This window comes from Hippoglossus hippoglossus, chromosome 21 (genome assembly GCF_009819705.1).
Source record: "Hippoglossus hippoglossus isolate fHipHip1 chromosome 21, fHipHip1.pri, whole genome shotgun sequence".
Taxonomy (NCBI): domain Eukaryota; kingdom Metazoa; phylum Chordata; class Actinopteri; order Pleuronectiformes; family Pleuronectidae; genus Hippoglossus; species Hippoglossus hippoglossus.
The window spans coordinates 18,700,695-18,718,518 of NC_047171.1; the positions used below are offsets into that span (position 1 = coordinate 18,700,695).

The 17,824-nt window shown below is 41.6% G+C and overlaps 3 protein-coding genes across 7 annotated transcripts; 1 reads left to right on the forward strand and 2 right to left on the reverse strand.

Annotated features, from left to right (window-relative positions):
* The first annotated feature begins 1,117 nt into the window (after positions 1 to 1,117).
* ube2al (ubiquitin conjugating enzyme E2 A, like) lies at positions 1,118 to 5,642 on the forward strand. 2 transcript variants are annotated; one of them, XM_034573659.1, is made up of 6 exons: positions 1,118 to 1,301; positions 2,679 to 2,759; positions 2,889 to 2,914; positions 3,571 to 3,660; positions 3,741 to 3,909; positions 3,979 to 4,363. In XM_034573659.1, exons 1-6 carry the CDS (start codon positions 1,258 to 1,260, stop codon positions 3,986 to 3,988), a joined length of 420 nt encoding a protein of 139 aa, XP_034429550.1. In that variant the 5' UTR covers positions 1,118 to 1,257; the 3' UTR covers positions 3,989 to 4,363. The 2 variants fall into 2 exon arrangements, with proteins under 2 accessions (XP_034429550.1, XP_034429549.1); XM_034573658.1 differs by lacking the exon at positions 3,979 to 4,363 and adding an exon at positions 4,846 to 5,642 and having other exon boundaries at positions 1,121 to 1,301; positions 3,741 to 3,829.
* ing1 (inhibitor of growth family, member 1) lies at positions 5,347 to 10,046 on the reverse strand. Its single transcript, XM_034573656.1, has 4 exons — positions 9,644 to 10,046; positions 8,217 to 8,387; positions 7,089 to 7,237; positions 5,347 to 6,670 (listed from the first exon to the last, which is right to left on the reverse strand). The coding sequence occupies exons 2-4, from the start codon at positions 8,353 to 8,355 to the stop codon at positions 6,038 to 6,040; spliced, it is 921 nt and encodes a 306-aa protein (XP_034429547.1). The 5' UTR covers positions 8,356 to 8,387; positions 9,644 to 10,046; the 3' UTR covers positions 5,347 to 6,037.
* Positions 10,047 to 10,135: 89 nt separating this feature from the next.
* On the reverse strand, positions 10,136 to 17,385 carry naxd (NAD(P)HX dehydratase). 4 transcript variants are annotated; one of them, XM_034573652.1, is made up of 11 exons: positions 16,044 to 17,379; positions 15,453 to 15,926; positions 15,041 to 15,191; positions 14,900 to 14,945; positions 14,710 to 14,798; positions 13,344 to 13,452; positions 12,416 to 12,466; positions 12,190 to 12,294; positions 11,966 to 12,086; positions 11,694 to 11,817; positions 10,136 to 10,646 (listed from the first exon to the last, which is right to left on the reverse strand). In XM_034573652.1, exons 1-11 carry the CDS (start codon positions 16,555 to 16,557, stop codon positions 10,496 to 10,498), a joined length of 1,935 nt encoding a protein of 644 aa, XP_034429543.1. In that variant the 5' UTR covers positions 16,558 to 17,379; the 3' UTR covers positions 10,136 to 10,495. The 4 variants fall into 4 exon arrangements, with proteins under 4 accessions (XP_034429543.1, XP_034429545.1, XP_034429546.1 ...); XM_034573654.1 differs by lacking the exon at positions 15,453 to 15,926 and having other exon boundaries at positions 17,231 to 17,385; XM_034573655.1 differs by lacking the exon at positions 15,453 to 15,926 and having other exon boundaries at positions 17,236 to 17,376.
* Positions 17,386 to 17,824: the final 439 nt, after the last annotated feature.

Below are 17,824 nucleotides of genomic sequence, written 5' to 3' on the forward strand. Positions count from 1 at the left end.
TTCCCCCACTTTTGTAGATTGTCCCCGGTTTTGCCTACTTTTGCCCTTGCTCTGTGTAGTGTTGCTCAGTCCTTTCTGCTGAGGGTAGTCTACTAGAGTGGACATTCAATTTCACATGTGGAGCAGTCAAAAATACGGAATACTTTTTTTTTTTAACCACTCCATATGTACAGGCAACTTAAAGGGATAGTTCACCGGAAAAAGGAAAATTCACTCATCTACTCACCACTATACCGATGGAGGGGTGGGTGAAGTGTTTGAGTCCGCAAAACATGCACTTTTGGAGTTTCAGGAGTAAACAGCGTTGCAGCCAAATCCAATACGATTGAAGTAAATGGTGATCACTTCTTCAAACGTAAAAAAACAACAGAAAAAACAAACATAAAATGCCTCCAAGCCCAGACATTCATATTCAATTCGAAACACCGTCATTTACACCATGTTTTTAGCCTAAATGTCGTCTGATGTCACTTGGATGACACCACAGGAGCAGCATGGAGGCATTTTATGTTTTCTTTCTGTTGTTTATTCACGTTTGAACAAGTGGTCACCATTGACTTCAATTGTATTGGATTTGACTGCAACACTGTTCTCTATTTCTATCTCTATCTATCTATAATATATATCTACTTCTATATATGTCATTGGCCTCATAGGAAAGAAAGCAGGTATGTTCCCTCTCACTGGGCTCCACTGGTTTCCACACTCACGGGTCTCGCAGCCTGTTTGTCTCCAGTGCTCTGACCAGCCTCCCCCTCCTCGGCCTCGCGTGTCGGGGCACAGCTGCTGTGGCTGAACCCAGCTGTCAATCACCTGTCACCGGGTTCGACCTTCATCACTGCGCTGCTGCACAAACACCACGTCACTGTGACCACGCCCCGCGACACACGACGCCCTCAACAGGGAGGGGGGGAGGGGATACTGGAAATTACAAAAAACAATATAATACATTCGTGTATCTAATTTGTGCGTGATTTAATAAAACGTTTTAACATTTTGTCGCATCTGAACTACAAGCTTGCGCTGGTATTCCTATATGCAATTTTTGTAAAACGTGGCTCTTCTAAACCTCCCCCCCTCCTCTCATGACATGGTATGGTCCGGTAAACCTAGCTGGGCTAACCAGAGATTCAGGATAATCCTGAGAAACAGTTTGGCCGCTGAGGTAGAATAACAAACAAATAACACGTAATTCCTTTAAAAAGACAAACCGCCGACGGACCGGTGTTGTCACTACATTTATTCACAAGTTAAACCATGTCCACCCCGGCCAGAAGGAGACTTATGAGAGACTTTAAACGGTGAGTCGATGCTGAGAAATTACGCCGATGTTGTTGCTCTAGCTATGATTGGCCAAAAAAAAAGAATGGCATCTAGCATTAGCTTAGCTCGGCATAGCTAGCCAGTATGTATGTTGTTTTAACTTTGAATTGGCAAATTCGCCGGACCCCACAACAAACCACACTCTTAGCGTGAACAGTGCGTTGTTATCGTGTGTGTTTTCACGAACCTGAAACATTTAAGTGAAACAGTGTTAATCTGCGAGAAGCGCTTCGCCCGAAGCTAGAGGCTAACGTTGCTAACAGGAAGGCAGTAGCCACTGTTTACGACTGCTTCACACCAGCTTGTGTTTAAATGTGCGTGACAAGTGACCGATCGGCCAAACTATCCCAGGTCAGGACACATTTAATGCCACTTGTCTGATGTTAATGTAACCCAACATCACCTTTTCATGTTGATAGATGCTAATGAGCATCGAAGTTAGCTAGAAATGAGAAATTCACACGGTCTTCACTCATGTTAGCCAGTCAAAGTTTGGTAGGTGTAAGTTACTATGGGCGGATTTATTCTTAAACAAAGGGGCAATATCATAAAGTATTATCATCATATCTCATATGAACCAATTGTGTTGATTGTGAGAAATAATTCGCCACAATAGAAGCAGTAAATACCACACCATATGGTGTTCTTGTGACCAAATGTTTATTACCACATATTTACTGAGTTCAGCATCAAATACACCTTGTCCAAGGAAGAGGAAGTTAGCTTTATACTAAAAATCAAACCACCCTGTGTATCTCTGAGGAAATTCATTTCTCTATATCTCGGAATGTGGGAAATGATTGTTATTTAGAACAGAACTGAAAAAGAGACTAGTGACAGTCATGATTACGCAGATAGGTTTTTACAGTGTGTTGCAAAGGGTTTTAGTGATGAAAGTTTTCTATCCCTTGGGGTTAATATGTTGAGAGCCTTGATTTCTCTAGCATTAATACCCAATATTTCAGTGTTTATTGTTGTAGAAGGTAGCTCATAAAAACAGTACTGTTACTGTAATCGCAAGTTTGTGACTAACTAGTTTTATAATGGCATAAATGTACAGCACATCTCCAATCATAAAACTATAAAGATATTAGGTCATAGATAATTAGAACATTTAATCTGACAAATGGCATAACCAAGGAGGGAAAGTAACCATAATTCTTCTTTCATTATCATTTTATTAAGTCCACTGCCTCTGTGACCAGCCATGTTAGGGAGGTTGAGTTATGTTTATTTGAAATATAAAATTTGGATGTAAAACAAATAAAGATTTATTCTGGCTGAAGGAATCTAGGTCAATCTATCATAATTAAACTTAGAGCTCCTGTTATAATGGTTTGTTTTTTGTCATAAAGATTACAAGAGGATCCTCCAGCTGGTGTTAGTGGTGCTCCATCTGAAAACAACATCATGGCGTGGAATGCAGTCATTTTTGGGTAAGACATTGAAACACAGCCTTAATAATCAGTTCATATTAATCATAATATCCATTGACTAATGCAAATCAAAAAAGTGTGTGTGTGACAAATTGAATTAATGTGTTTATTTTCCCTCTACCCTCACAGCCCTGAAGGAACTCCCTTTGAGGATGGTGAGTAATTCAATGTAGTAAGACATAGCTGGCTAATTTAAAATGATGAAGTGAGTGACACAGTGGGAGAAAGTGAACCTATTTCCTGGAACTTAAATTCCAGAGGCAGAGGCACAACTGTAATCTGTAATTCATTTTTTGATGAGTATTTGTTTTAAAGTGTCACTCAACCCAAATCTAATTTAGTTTATCTTGTAAAAATTACCATAAAATTTGAATGATATGAAAAACATTTTGAATTGGCAGCAGGGTGATGCACAGTGGAATATAGTGGAAACGCGACAGTTTGTGAATGCACGTATTGGGAAGAATATCAACCGAAAAACCCACTTCAGCAAAATTAGGTTGGTTAAAAGTTATAATCCATCCACGGTTTTGATACATTTTTGGATTAATTGCCCAGGCCTAGTTTGACTATATACCTTCTTCTTCTTAATGAGACATGGACATAAACTGTAACTTGACAGAGATCTACAATCAAAAGTCAGTAATTCAAGTTAAACCTTTAAAACAAAACTTTTCATGGGTTTTACTCCGGTTCGGACAAGTCCCTCCTTCGATACACCTTTTCTGCCTTGAAAGATTATTTTATTTCTCCTGAACCAAATAGACAAGTTTAATTGTTCATGTTTTTTCTTCTTTTGTCTATGTCGCAGGTACATTTAAACTAATTGTAGAGTTCACGGAAGAATACCCCAACAAACCCCCCACAGTACGATTTGTGTCAAAGATGTTTCATCCAAATGGTAAGAATATTTACTCATGTACTTGCACATTAATGTTCTAGTGTTATTTGTGGGTAGATTATAACAGTTTTTATCCTCAGTCTATGCAGATGGAAGTATATGTTTGGACATCCTACAGAATCGTTGGAGTCCCACCTATGATGTATCTTCTATTCTTACATCTATCCAGGTAAGAAGTGTCATTATGCCTTATTTCTGTTTTATAACCAAAAGTGAAGGAAAACAAAGATGTTTCTTACTTTTAAATAATGTGAATCTGAGAATATCTGTCAGTGTATTTTTCAGGGTTCTTATTTTTCCACATATAAATGTATCAGTTGAGCTTTAAACAGGAGTCAAACCCTAATTGCTTGGGTGAGAATTCTGTGCTTGACCCATTCAAGCACCGTGACCTGCTTAGTAGGCAGACTCTGTGGTTCTTTATAATGCCTAAACTGATTTCTATGAACGCCTTCATTGATATAAATACATTTGTTGCCAAAGAAAGACATGACAGTAAGATTTTACATTAGTTGCTAACACAAAATACATGTCCCCTGTGTTTAAAGTACATGTAAGAATTAAAAATCACCTGGAAGAAACGTGAAAGCTTTTAGACATAAATAGACTGTGATAGTGGTGCACTTCAGCCTCTAGTGGCCAGAATTAATACTACAGAAACACAGTAATATATCTTGGCTCTTTTTCTCAAATGGAAAATCACTCAGAAAAATTCTCTTAATTTCAGGGAAAATACCTGATAAAATGATCAGTGTGAAAACAAACCTGAATTACATCTGAACTTGCTACACTTTCTGCAGTAATAAACATAATAAATAGTTCAAAATTAGCTTATTTACTTTACTTGAGAGGCTGGCATTTTTCTTTTGTTGTAATAAAAAAAAAGTAATAAACAATCTTTGCAACTGTACTATGGTTGTAGTAATAATGGTGATATAGTAAGCATTTGTTGAACATTTTGGTAAATGACCTTCACAGAGTTGAACTTTGAACAGAAATTCGATAGTCACAGAAGTCTGGTGTAGAACGTCAGCACAGAGCTGTTATTGCTTAATGAACCGTGTGTCTGTGTGTCTAAGTGTGTGTGTCTGTCTAAGTGTGTGTGTGTGTCTAATATGTCGATGCAAGTTTGGATGTTTTCCCCTGAAACACTCTCACTTTCAGTGTTTATCTTCTCATCCTCAGTCTCTGCTTGATGAACCAAATCCCAACAGTCCGGCCAACAGCCAGGCAGCTCAGCTCTACCAAGAGAACAAGCGGGAGTACGAGAAGCGTGTGTCTGCCATTGTAGAACAAAGCTGGAGAGACAGTTGACCTGACAATCCTGATAGCGGCTCTCTCCATTGTAAAGCTGTGTGTGCTACAATTTTTAGTGGAGTACCTCTTAATTTCTGGTCCCCTCAATCTTTTTGATTTAAAGCTTTTATGCACTTTACCTTCAACCTCCCTTCATAGAATGTCTTTTTGTTTTCTTATCCACCAGGAGGGATTTATTTTTTCTATTCTCTCCCCCTTTTCTAGTCCATCAGGGGAAATGTGCTGAATCTTGCCTTGATGTTTTGTCAATATGGACTTGTGAGCCTTTACCCAAAAATTCTGGTGCGTTCTAACATGCTGTAGTAACTTGTGACTAATTATGTGAAACATCTCAGAGGGTGTCATCAGTTGAGTCGTCTTTTGTTGTGCCCCTGATCTGTTTGTGTTCACAAGGCTCCAGTGAGATCCCCCCCCCCCACCTTTCCTCGGGAGAACGAGCAGCCTGAGTGTTTTACGGACTATGACGAAATCAGACATCTTAATACCGTGTATTTTGCTGTGTTGTGAACTCTGTTACATGCATGACAGTAAGAGTGTATTCACGTTCCTGTTCAGTACTCATGTATATAAGGAAACCTGCAACTGAATTTATGTACAGATTTTGCACTGGTTGTCTCCCATGTCATTTTTTTCAGCACTTGTAAATAAAAAGGCAATTTCATCCTTATGTGCTAAGTTGTTTTTATTTTTTTGCAAATTAAATGTGACCTAAAAGAGTCAGTGTAGGGAGTTAATCAGATTCACTTTATCCTGAGAAATTTGGAAGAGCATGACAGTTATGTTTTTAAGTCTTTTATTGGTTAGTTGAGTATATATAATGGCGTGGGGCAAGTGAAAACAAAGGGTTGGTTACAAACATGCAGTTGTACTGTACTGTGGCAATTCTTTACAGAATTTAGAGAGAGCAATCATGTTTCTCAGCTATGCAGCAGCTACAAAAATAACTATGTACAAGACCCCTCTTGTCAATGTTCAAACAGTGTTAACAGTAAATGGAAACCAAGACGAGACATAAAATAAAATTTAACGCAGCAGTGTTCGTAGGGTCGGGCAGAACGAGCTACCTGTTGTATGCCCTCTCCTTTTTGGCCCGTTCTAAGGCCTTGTCCATGGTCTTCTCATTCTCACCTCTACACTTAGGGCAGTACCACTTTCCCTTGGGCTTATGATGGAGCCCGACGCAGGAGAAATGAAACCACTCAATGGGACATTCGTCGTTATCACAACCAATCATTTCGCCGTAGGACACCTGCTCACACAGGCAGTATGTCGGCTCATCTGGATCAATGGGCAGGTCTGGAGGCGACACTTCTCTCTCAGACTTTCCTTTTGACCGCTTCTTCTTCTTGGAGGATGTTTTGGCACGTTTTTCCCGAGACGCCCCCACTCCCGCCTCTTCAGCTTGATCCACACCCCCGTAGCTTTCGCGAGTTTCTCCATTTTTCTGGCGCCTCGAGCGTTTCCCTCCGGATTTGTCCGCACTACCAGAGCCCGGTGTCACTTCATCGCGCTTCTTGTCGAGGTGGCTGGGTTTGCCTGGAGTGATGGCGGCTGATGAAGTGGGTGTCATGGCTGCTGCCGTGGTTGTCATGACTGTTGCTGTGGGAACTTGGCTCTCTGGGACTTCTTGAGAGGAGAGGAGAAGCTCAGAGTGCCAGTCGATTTGTCGTGTTCGATTTTCAACCAACTCCACCTGAAACAAAGCACGGTTAAGTTTTACTGTGAATGTCTCTCTTTTGATTTTACACAACATAGATGTAAAGTAGAAGGTTTATAGTGGGTCAACCCCAGTTTGAGGATATTAACCACTTCTTTGGGAGATAAAATGAAGTTGGAAGTTAAAATAAAATGAAAAATGTAACTATTAATTGTAAGCATTTAACACATAATAGACAAATCTCATTTCAACATCTCAGAGGAGAAGGTTAAATACGGAATTTTATTTCTGATAAGTTTTTAGTGTGTATCTGAAAGTGGATTCAGTGTTCACTATTCCCTAATAATGATTTTCAGTGAAATCCAAATGGGAAATATACAAGACACAATACTATTCAAATAAAAACAAAAAATGTCTCTGCTGAAGAAGCTGCAGGATGTTGTTGCTTACTCACCATCTGACCAGCAATCTGGATCTTTTCATCTCCGAGCTCTTGACTGCGGATCAGTGCCCTCTGAATCGATGACTGAAGCTTGCGCCTCTGAACTGAGTCGGATTCCCTGCGATACCGTTCGTAAGCATCATCAAGCTCCTTCAGAACATCTGCCAGGAAAGATGGTGGGAGAAGGAATACTTGAGTTTCAGCATTAGCATAAAAGGTAAAAACACGAATAAGGTCCTGTAGCTTATTCCTTGTCATAATGGATTCATTTGCTGATTACCTATTGTGATGAATGAATGGTGCTTTGATAAAGCCGGATACCACAGCGCTGCAGGAAATACTACTTGATTCAAATAATGCTTTCGATATATTATTAATGTTGATATGGTAAGCACATGCTAATTTGCATTGTAGTACCGAGAGCAATTGTTTAGCATGCATAAACAATTCATGTAAAATTGCAATGCACATCTTCACAGGGAAACAGATCCCATTGCATTACATTACATGTTGAACACTCACAAACATTCACTAAGCTACAGTGGGATTCTTTGAAATCTGCAGCAAGTCTTCTTCTATGATAAGTACCCAGTTAAAGGGTATAAATAAAAATGTACTATCTACTCACCACTATGCCGACGGAGGGGTGGGGGAAGTGTTTGAGTCCACAAAACACTTTCAGAGTCTCAGGGGTAAACGGCGTTAGAGCCAAATCCAATACAAATAAAGTAAATGAAACAAAGTTGTTTCCATCATGTTTTTAGCCTAAATGGCCGCTGTGATCCACACACGAATGTGACTGCAGATGAAATCCGAGGACATTTAGGCTAGAAACATGGTGTAGATGATGTTGTTTTGAGTGGAATTTGAATGTCAGGGCTTACAGACACTCGGATGACACCACAGGAGCAGTATGGAGGCATTTTAAGTGGGTTTTTTTTACGTATTAGATTTGGCTGCAACACTGTTTACCCCTGAAAGTGTTTTGTGGACTCAAACACTTCACCAGCCCCTCCAGCTGCATACTGGTGAGTAGATAATAAGTGACTGCCTTAAAACATCTATGTTTGAGGCTTTTTCTATGTTACAGTATAATATTTAGTATTTGGTGTACTGTGATCCACTGTGTGACTTCTTTACCTTGATACCTGGCATCGATCTCCTTCATGAGCGACACACTCCTCTGCAGGTCAAAGGGAAGCGATTCCACCAGGTCCAAATACTCCTCAACATAATTCACAACAACGTGGCCTGGGTCACCATTGGTCGGGTTCAACATTGCGGATCCCCAGGACTCTCGGACACATGCACCTGTTAAAACAGAAACGGTTATTAAAATGTGTGCCGTCGATGTAAAGTCACTCTGCAAGCTTTTTCACAAATGTGTATTTTCTTTGCAACTTCAACTTAATTCCCTTGTATCAGATGTCTTGTGTCTCATGTGTACATACAGCAGCTGCTGGCACAGGCTCCCTCTAACCATGCTCAACAATATTTAGAAAAAAAACCACACAAGCAAAAAAAAAGTAATAAAATATGCAATTAAATATAAATTATAAACTAAAATAAAACATTAAACTAAGTAGATAAATATAAAATATAATGTAAGTAATACATAATATAGAATGTAAGTAATACTGCGGTGCATCTCATGTTTTTGACAGGACTCACAGATGGTTTTGCAGTTATCTGAGATCAGTCTGGAACAAACGGTGTGTGGTGAAAATGTGAAGGTCCGAGGGAGCAAGTGTTCTGCAGTCAGCCATCCTGTACATGTAATAATAATAATCATCTACCGATAAAACAGAGTGCAAAGCTAGTTCGAGCAGAATTTAAATAAACAGCAAGTGATGAATACGCTCGGGGGAAGACAGCGAAGCTACTAGCTAAACAGTTAAGCTAGCTACATTTCCCGGTTCGCTGTAGCGTTAACGCGGATGCGGATGAATCACAACCCGACATGCTAACGTGAAAAATAGCCCAAACAGCCCCAGTGCTCAGCTTCACGTTACCAGCACTGAGAGACTTTAGCAGCAGGGAGCTCCATTACTCATGATTACGGATGCTAACTGCGGCTAACGCAGCCCGTAGAGTTTACGCTAACGTCAAGTAAACGCCAGCCAACTTTCTCCTCTATGCGAGTTTGAGATTTAAACCTTGATTTACTATTTGAATCCAGTTGTGGTGTTGGCTGCCAACGTTAGCGAAGAGTTCACACAAGCAACACAGAGATTTGACAAAGATTTACGAACACTTAGATTTAAAACGTTGCCACAACCGTTTCGTTCACACACAACGTAAACAACCACACACAACTTAAATCCACCCACTAATGTTACACACACAACTTGCGAGCTGGAATCATTGTAAATACAGTTTACAGTATTTAAAATGAGCTTTTAGACTTATCTCTACCATGTTTACTACAAAGTGACTGCTAGCCAAATTAGCGTATGCTAGCCGTTGACGTATAGAACCCGACCACGCTATTAAACGCAACAAAAACAAACAGTAAAACACGCCACACTTGTGTAGTTGTTGAAAAAGCAACTCGTGTAAGAACTCACCGGTTTGTCTTTAAGTGTATTTTTCCTGCAGCTTCTCCGTCGCTGACGTGATCACCGAACACTGCGTGATGCTCCTCTCGTTGTTGGCGCTGGCGCTGGCGCTAGCGCTAGCTCGTGTGTGTGTGTGTGTGTGTGTGATGCTAGCCCCACAGTGGCTAATGTTAGCTGTTGGCTAAAGTGCCTGAACAAATATCCATCAGTGCTAATGTAACTGCCGATGTAGACGGCTACAATAGACCCAGGCTGAATGAATTAATGAAATAACAAATGCTCCTCCTGATCTCTGATAGTGAATTTCAAACTGTTGTTTTTAGGATCACTGTTGTTACAGAATTATCTCCGCTTTACCACTAACGAGGTTTCTCTCTGGTTTCATAGTGACAAGTGTTTCCTTAAGTCAACATCGCCACCATGAGGCAACAACAACGAACTGTTATGATGTAGATTGTGTTGAAAACATTTGTTCAAAAAAAGCCACTCAAAACACAGATTATAATTTATTATTTATTTCAAAGTTCAAACAGGTTTCTGGTTTCTCTGTGTCTTTGATGGGCATGTTTGGTGAATGCATTAATAATTCTACGTGACGGACGGAAGAGATATTGTTGGTTCGTTTGTTTCCTGTAATTAATGAACCTCTTTCAACAAGTGAGTGTGTGTGTTGTATTTCCAGCGCTGTCTTTTAAAAGGAGACAGTCCACGCCTCTGCAATTCTCATTCAAATTCAACTAAATGACAACATCCAGTCCATCCACAGGCTCTACTACCAGTTTCTACTACCAAAGGAAAACTGTGTATGGATCTTTAGCTTTTTAACAAGTTTGACAGGATAAACATTGACATTGATTGTTTTCAACTTTCAAATAACTTTTTAAAAGCCGAGCCAATCTCCGGGATCATGTCCGAGGTGGTGGTGGATCTGCCGTGTCGCTGGAATGCTTGACTGTTGCACTGCCTGGTGAGTGAACAGGCTCCGAATGCTGCAACCACTGAAGGATTCATACTGCAAGAAGACAACAAATTATGGTTTAACTTAACATAAAACAACACAAATATGGAAAATGTATTTAATTCTACAATATGACAGAAAGCACGTTTGCATGTTTCGGCCGCCAACTCTCGATTTGCAACTCAACAAGATTCCTACGTGACAATAGCAATGTATTCGGACTGAAACTGGAGATTTCAGTTGCTTTTTCCATAGTATTCTTGAGTAATAACTTTATCTATAAATGTCAGAAAATTGTGAAAGAGTTTCCCACGGGGTCTTCTTTAAATGTGTCGTAATTTCTTTAATAAAAAAAAATAAGGACAAGCATCATCCTGATTGTTTGGGCTTGAAAAATGTCCTTTATCAAAACAGTTTAAGATAAATTCTTTGTGGATCAACAAATAAATCATTTAATCTCAGTTCCAAAATACACAAAATATTATATAGGATTACCAACTAAGTTTAAAGACGTAACAATTTGAGTTTCTTAACATAGCGAGTTGAGTGGAAACTAATGGATGCTGTGAAGGTATGTAGAAAATAAACCATTTGGAAGTAGTTACCAGAGGTTTTTAGTTTGTTCAGATACAAGGTCATGTTCTGAAACATGTACAGGCACTGGTATGGGTCTTTAAATGTGTTATATGCTACCATTAAAAGTTTGTAATGGTTTGTAAGATTTAGGTGAAAGGGATCGATTAGCAGAAATTGAATTAAAAATAATCCCATTGATGTTTTCTCGTGATTTTAATCTAAATTGTACGAATTGTTGTTTTCTTTATTGCAGAACGAGCCTTTTATATCTAAATTATTTTTATTTACATCAGGATCTCTACGGAGACTGCCATGTTTTTTACAGTCGTCCAAACTGGACAAACTCAACACCTTTTGAGTTTTTATGACAACTGAAGGCTGCCACAGGTTCTCTGTCGTGTTTGGAAGGAGAGGGTGAGGTGAGGGTTATTCAGCCGCAACATGCAACTTCACCAATAGATGTCACTAGATTCTACACACTGAACCTTTAAAACACAGAGCACACACAGCCAAACAGGTCTTCACCTTTTGACCCCTCCGGTTGCAGCAGCAGCATGAGCCCAGTGAGCCAGCACTCCCATAGATCCAGACAGGAGGTCGCCCTGTCCACCACATCTTCTCCCACTGCCCTCAGCACTGCACCAGATCACTGAAAACAACAAGTGTCAACTTGAGATGACAAAAACAAGAGTGTCTAATTACACGTCTAAGTAGTGATGGAAAATCTTAAGATCTGCTGGAACAGTTAAAAGATGGTCTGATGAGGTTGTGTTTGTACTGATGTGCTTGATACTAACCTTTACTGCCATCTGTGATGAGATCCTGTTCTCCTTTTAGCACCAGAGTGAGGTTGCCCATGGCTACACTGAGCTGCAAGGCATTGCGTTGATGGTCACTACTGTCCATGGGTTCATGGTGCTGGGACAGCGACACACAGAAAGCCACACACACACACATTAACATACAGAATCATGTGTTGATTGTCTGCTAGTGACCGACTGTACTCTGCTGAGAGACCTACCAGTGCCTCATATAGTCGGGTGAACTCCATTAGGTTAGGTGTGAGGATACCCTTGGCATACCCTTGAATAACAGATGGTTGCTGTGCAACAAGCCATAATCCATCCTGTTAAAAAAAAAAAACACGAGACACACACACACACACACACACACACTCAGTGACTGCATCCCATGAATCCAGTAAATCCCATCTGCTCAACAGCTGAAACATGATTTGATCAACTTACCGCATCGATGACTATAGGAATATCTCTCGCTTTAGACTTCTCTATCACCTCCTAAAAGTTTGGGAAAAATGTTTATATCAAGCCCACAAACTTTCTCCTTAGGCTTAACAAAATATTTCTGTATGAGTCACATTCCACAACAGACTGATGGGTCAAAGCTAAAAATGTCAGCAGCAGAGTTTGTGTGCTTCTTCCTCAAGCATATGGAATCGTCATCTTTCTCCCATCTCTCTGACAATCCCACACATCTACATAGTTAGTAAACATGTGTGCTCTTTGCTGAGGTTTTTCTGGGAAATCAAACCACACTTTCCTCAGTTATAAGTCACACTGCATCATAATATGTTATATTTTGGTGTGCAGGTTAAAGTAATCACTGATTTCGCTAACAATTCTTAAGCAGTTATGTTTTCACCCCAGTTCATTTGTCAGTAGGATTATGCAAAAACTACTGAACTGAAATCCATGAAACCTGATGAAAGGACGGGACATGAGCCAAGTAAGGACCCATTGCATTTTGGCGTGTCTCCCAAAAAAGGGGAGGATGCAGGAATATTTCAAATACTTCCTTTAAAATATTTAAATAGGGTATTTTTTTGACATTTTTACTTGATAAATAATACATACATCTTGATGAAAAACATCAGTAATGTTTTGGGGACTGTTATCTATGAGTGTGTGCAATTTGGTGAGGATCCACAAAAATCCGGATTGAGCAAATGTGGTTTCATCATCCGCTAAGATAATGATTTCGCGATCTGCATTGTTTTGTTGGCATAGCTATGAGGGTTGATTGGATTTAAGGCTGCTTGGTGGAGGTACGTGCTCTACTGAGTGCCATTCAAGTTGAAGATATGCCATGTTACATGCACAAGTAGCTAAGAGGCTGTTTTGAGTGAAAAAGAAAGAGTGAATATTTCCCACGTGCCTTAGCTGTTTTCAGTAATAAGTCTTCTCTCCCTAGACCTGGTCCCACCACAAGGCCATGCAGTGTCGGGAGCCATTTTTCAATCTCCTCCACTGCATTAGGACTGTCCCTGGATAGACACATACACAAACACACAAACGCACACATATTAGATGTGGTTGAAAGCAGACATTATTGTGTATTACCCTGGTTATGTTCTTATTCCCAAACGTTATTCACTTTCCTTCTTTCCTTTGTGTATAAATAACCTGCTTTTGTAAAAACAAACACTGATGGATCAACGTTACTATGACAACCATTGTACAAAATGCATTTTGCTGACTTTTAACAACAGTCATGAGGAATAAAGCATCTCCTGTCACTTTGTGATGACAATGCATGTGTAGTAGAAAAATTAACTAAGTATGGTTGACAAACTATTTGTATTTAGAAAGTAAGTTTTTGCAGCCTTGTCTAAAGACTTTTATGATCTGTATCTACATATATAAACAAACTGTCCAAATGCTTTATGACCTGAGCTGTTTTATGGTCTGAACTGTTTATGACCTGAATACTGCCAGACCCTTTTGCCACTTATTTACCCTCCAAAGAACGGAATGTATGTCTGCTTATCTCCTTAGGAAACACATGTAAATCAGTTGTTTAGATTCCTCTCTCTAGCTGCGCCTACAGAACCAGTCTGGATTGGTTCAGAGAGACAGCCCTCAGTTCTCCTATATAAGATCCTTGTATTTGGCTGTTCTCCATCTTCACTCTGAGATCCTTGTGACTCTCTGTGTTGATCCTTTCTGCAGAAAGCCCCTATTAAAATACACATGGATAACTTTGGTGTTTCCAGCCTCTTGTATTTCCAGATTTCCATCACACATGTAAACTGCAACGACTGAGGACTCAACAGTCTTATTGATTTTCACCACAAGGCGTTGAGTCATTTGAAAATAGAACTCATATGGAGTGTGTGACAGAAATGCAAACACAGCTTATACAGTAGGTATTGAGACAAGCGATATCCAAATTCTCACCATAATCTCATTATGAGATTATGGTGAGAAAACACCATTATGATCAGCAAAAGCCGACCTTTTACAGTTTAATAATCCTACTTATTCCTTACAACTGTTGTTATGACAAATAATTCATAATGATGGTTTACAACAACTCTGATAATGTATTCCCGAAAGTAACTTAATGGTATCTATACTTCATGATGAATATAGGCATCATAGAAATAGTTACCACACTTTTATTTTTAACCAAAGTTTTAATGTGGACAGCACTGATGTAAAAAAACTGATGTAAAAAAACAACAACACACTATTCCTTTTACTAATGATCATATTGTTGTCAGAAGTGATCCTGTACTCACAGAACAGGATGAACTATGAGCTCAGGGCTGTATGACTTGATTACAGTCGCAGCATCTTTGGTGCAGAACACATGAGACAAGTCGGCCCCCTGGAGACGAGAAACAAAAACGCAGTCACAGCATCAGAACCACACGATAACTTTAGACTCTGTAAAATATTTATGCCAAATCTGTATTTACGAGTATTTACCACTTTCAATGCAGAGATCGCAGCAAAGTATGGGGCTCCAGTATAGCTTCAGGGGGTGAAGAGAAACAGTGTTGGGACAAATGTTCTATAACAAATGAGGGATGTTTCTATTGAGGAGGATTTGGTCTTTGTGTCACATACTCTTGGCATCCTCCAATGATCCCGATTCGTCCAGCTTGTCCCTTGTGCTTTTTGGAGGTCAGTGGAGGGACTATACTCTTTACTAGGGAGAGGAGTTCATCGTCCATGCCGCTGTGTGAGGTAGACCCCAAGCCGTAGTAGCGTTCAAACACTGAGGACATAAACAGATTAAGAGTCAGCAGATAAGCGATGTCTTTACCTTCCATGGACACACGATGAGAAAAGTTTGGCAGCAAAGACAATGAAAACACAATTAAAAACAAACTAATGTACTGTAGAAAAAGGATAAATTAACATGTGGCGTGACTGCTCCATCACTGAGTGCTCACTCGACAGCTGACATGCCTGTAATTTCAATTTCCTCTTCACACATTCCACCTCCCCGCTGCACACATGACACCAAAACCAATACCTAATGCCTGGGGATCTGGTTCCAACAGTTGACTCTGTTGGCTGTAACAGTCTGTCTGGGGTAAAGGACGTCTGAGATGACCCGACGGGCCACGTGCACACGCCGGGGAGGCACTGGAGAACACAGGCGTGCGGGCAGGGACGGAAGCCTTCTTGGAGGGAGTGCTTGCGGAGCCGGGCCTGGCGGAGGAGGAGGAGGAGGTAGAGGAGGAGGAGATGCTGGAGAACATCTGGCCAAGCATCTGTAGCATGTGCAGCTCCCTGGCGTGCTCGGCCTCTCTGCGGCGGTCCTCTGCCTGCAATCGCTGCTCCTCCATGCGGTAGAAGTTGTCCTCGGCCTGGGCGCTCTGCTCCAGGAACTGCTCCATCAGTTTCTCCATGGGGAAGTTCGCACGCCTCTTCCTCTGCCTCTTGGGTGCTCTGAGTGGCACGTTAGTAGTCGACTGGGCGCTGTTGTGGGGTCTCACTGAGGTGCCTTAAGTGGAGAGAGGGATTGGGGATTATGTGATGCATCAGATAGTCGAGGTATAAATGATTCAAAACACACTGTCTGCACCCATGTAACAGAGAAGTAGAAGGAGGGATCACTTACTGTTATTTCCCACTGTCACTTTAACTGGAATCGGGATGGGAATAGTTGGGTATTCCAGCTTCACTTCAGTCTCCGCAGGGTAAGGACACTCCCCTGTGCACTCAGAGTAAACATCCTGGCCATCCTCTCCATCCTCCTCCAGGCCATCCACGGCCTCCTCTCCTCCCATCCCGCCGTCCATGAACTCCCGGGGGTCAAGAGCGGGCCGGTTGCTCAGGATGCCGTCCATGGCGTCATAGAACTTGCAGATCTTGTGATACTGCCCGTTGTTGCGCAGATTGCCCTCCTTCGCCAGCAGGTACTGCCTCTTGAGGCTCTTGATGCGCACCCGGCATTGCTCCGGCGTCCTCTCGAACCCCATCGCCCCGAGCCGCCGGGAGACGTCGCGGTACACGAAGCTGTTTCGGAAGTTTCCGTCCAGCGCCGCCTGGATGTCCTGCTCCCCCCAGATGTTGAGCAGGGTCCTCGTCTCCACGTCCGACCACAAGAAGCCCCGCGTCGTGTTCGCTTGCATGGCGGAGCCCGTGAGTTATCACAGCCCGGACGGAGGTGTTGACACTGCGGATTATGACGGACGTCTGGATGTTGGCGCTCCGCCGCATCAAAGCCGCGGGGCGCTGCCGTCCCGAGCCCCGTCAACACCGCCTCACCGGCCCGCTAGTCTTCTCCCAGAGACTAAATACAGCTAACAACTTGTAAAGCATCACATTAACCTGCACACATCAACTCTTTGTACGCTAGCTAACACCTATTCCTCTGCGTGTGTCCTTTTACGACGTTAGCTAAATACGTCGCACGGTACTTGGAGATAAACCGACCGGGGATCGGCTTCCTGAGCGCTGATCGCAGCCTTCACCTCCGCTGGGTTGGTTTAGAAACTGACCTCTGATCAGTCCTGAGAGGGGGGGGGGGGCACTTCACCTTTCTCCCCCGCCCATGCCCGGTGTCTGCGGGGTCCTAGAGACCCACACCGACCCTCCACCAACATGCAGCTAACAGACGCTAAGCTAACTAGCTAGCTATGGAATAAAATGTCGGCTCGCTCCCCTGTGTTTACCTCTCCTGTTCAAACAGACGTATGTGGCGATAAGCGACAGTGTGAGTGTGATGAGGGTAAAGGTGAACATCTGGATGTGTTGTGGCATGTTGTCATCTCTATCTCCTCTTCCTCCTCTTCCTCCTCTTACCTAACCTGGATCTGAGCCTCCCCGCTGACAGCTGCAGACACACGGTTCTGATCATGAGGCTCCACGGTGCAGGGGGGGACTTATGGTGCCTTTACAGCCTCCTCGGACACTCCACGATCCCACACTGTTGAGATCTGTCAACAAACGAGGAGCCAAACGGAAGTCGCTTAACGCTGCAGTTCCTCTAATGGCCTCCATGTGTGCTGACTCCAACACAATGCAACAATCTTCCTTTTTTAAACCCATTTATATTACTTACATGAGACTGAATGCACTCAAACAAGTAACAAACACTCCGTTTTGTGCAGTCATTTTTTTAGACACTTTAGATTTTTCTACGGAAGCCCCTGAAGACCCAAAAGATCTTTCAATTGTTCTATCTCGTGCGCACAAGATAACTATCTAGTGGAAATAAGATATTTATCTTGTCAAAAATGTTTCTCCTTTTTACCACAGGACATGAACGCAGCACATGAGTTAATGAAGCTGGAACTGGTTTAAAAGCTTAGATCTAAAATCGAAAAAAGCTGCATAGAAAAGGCAGAATATAAAATATAACGCCCCACATTAATAATACTACTACTACTACTACTA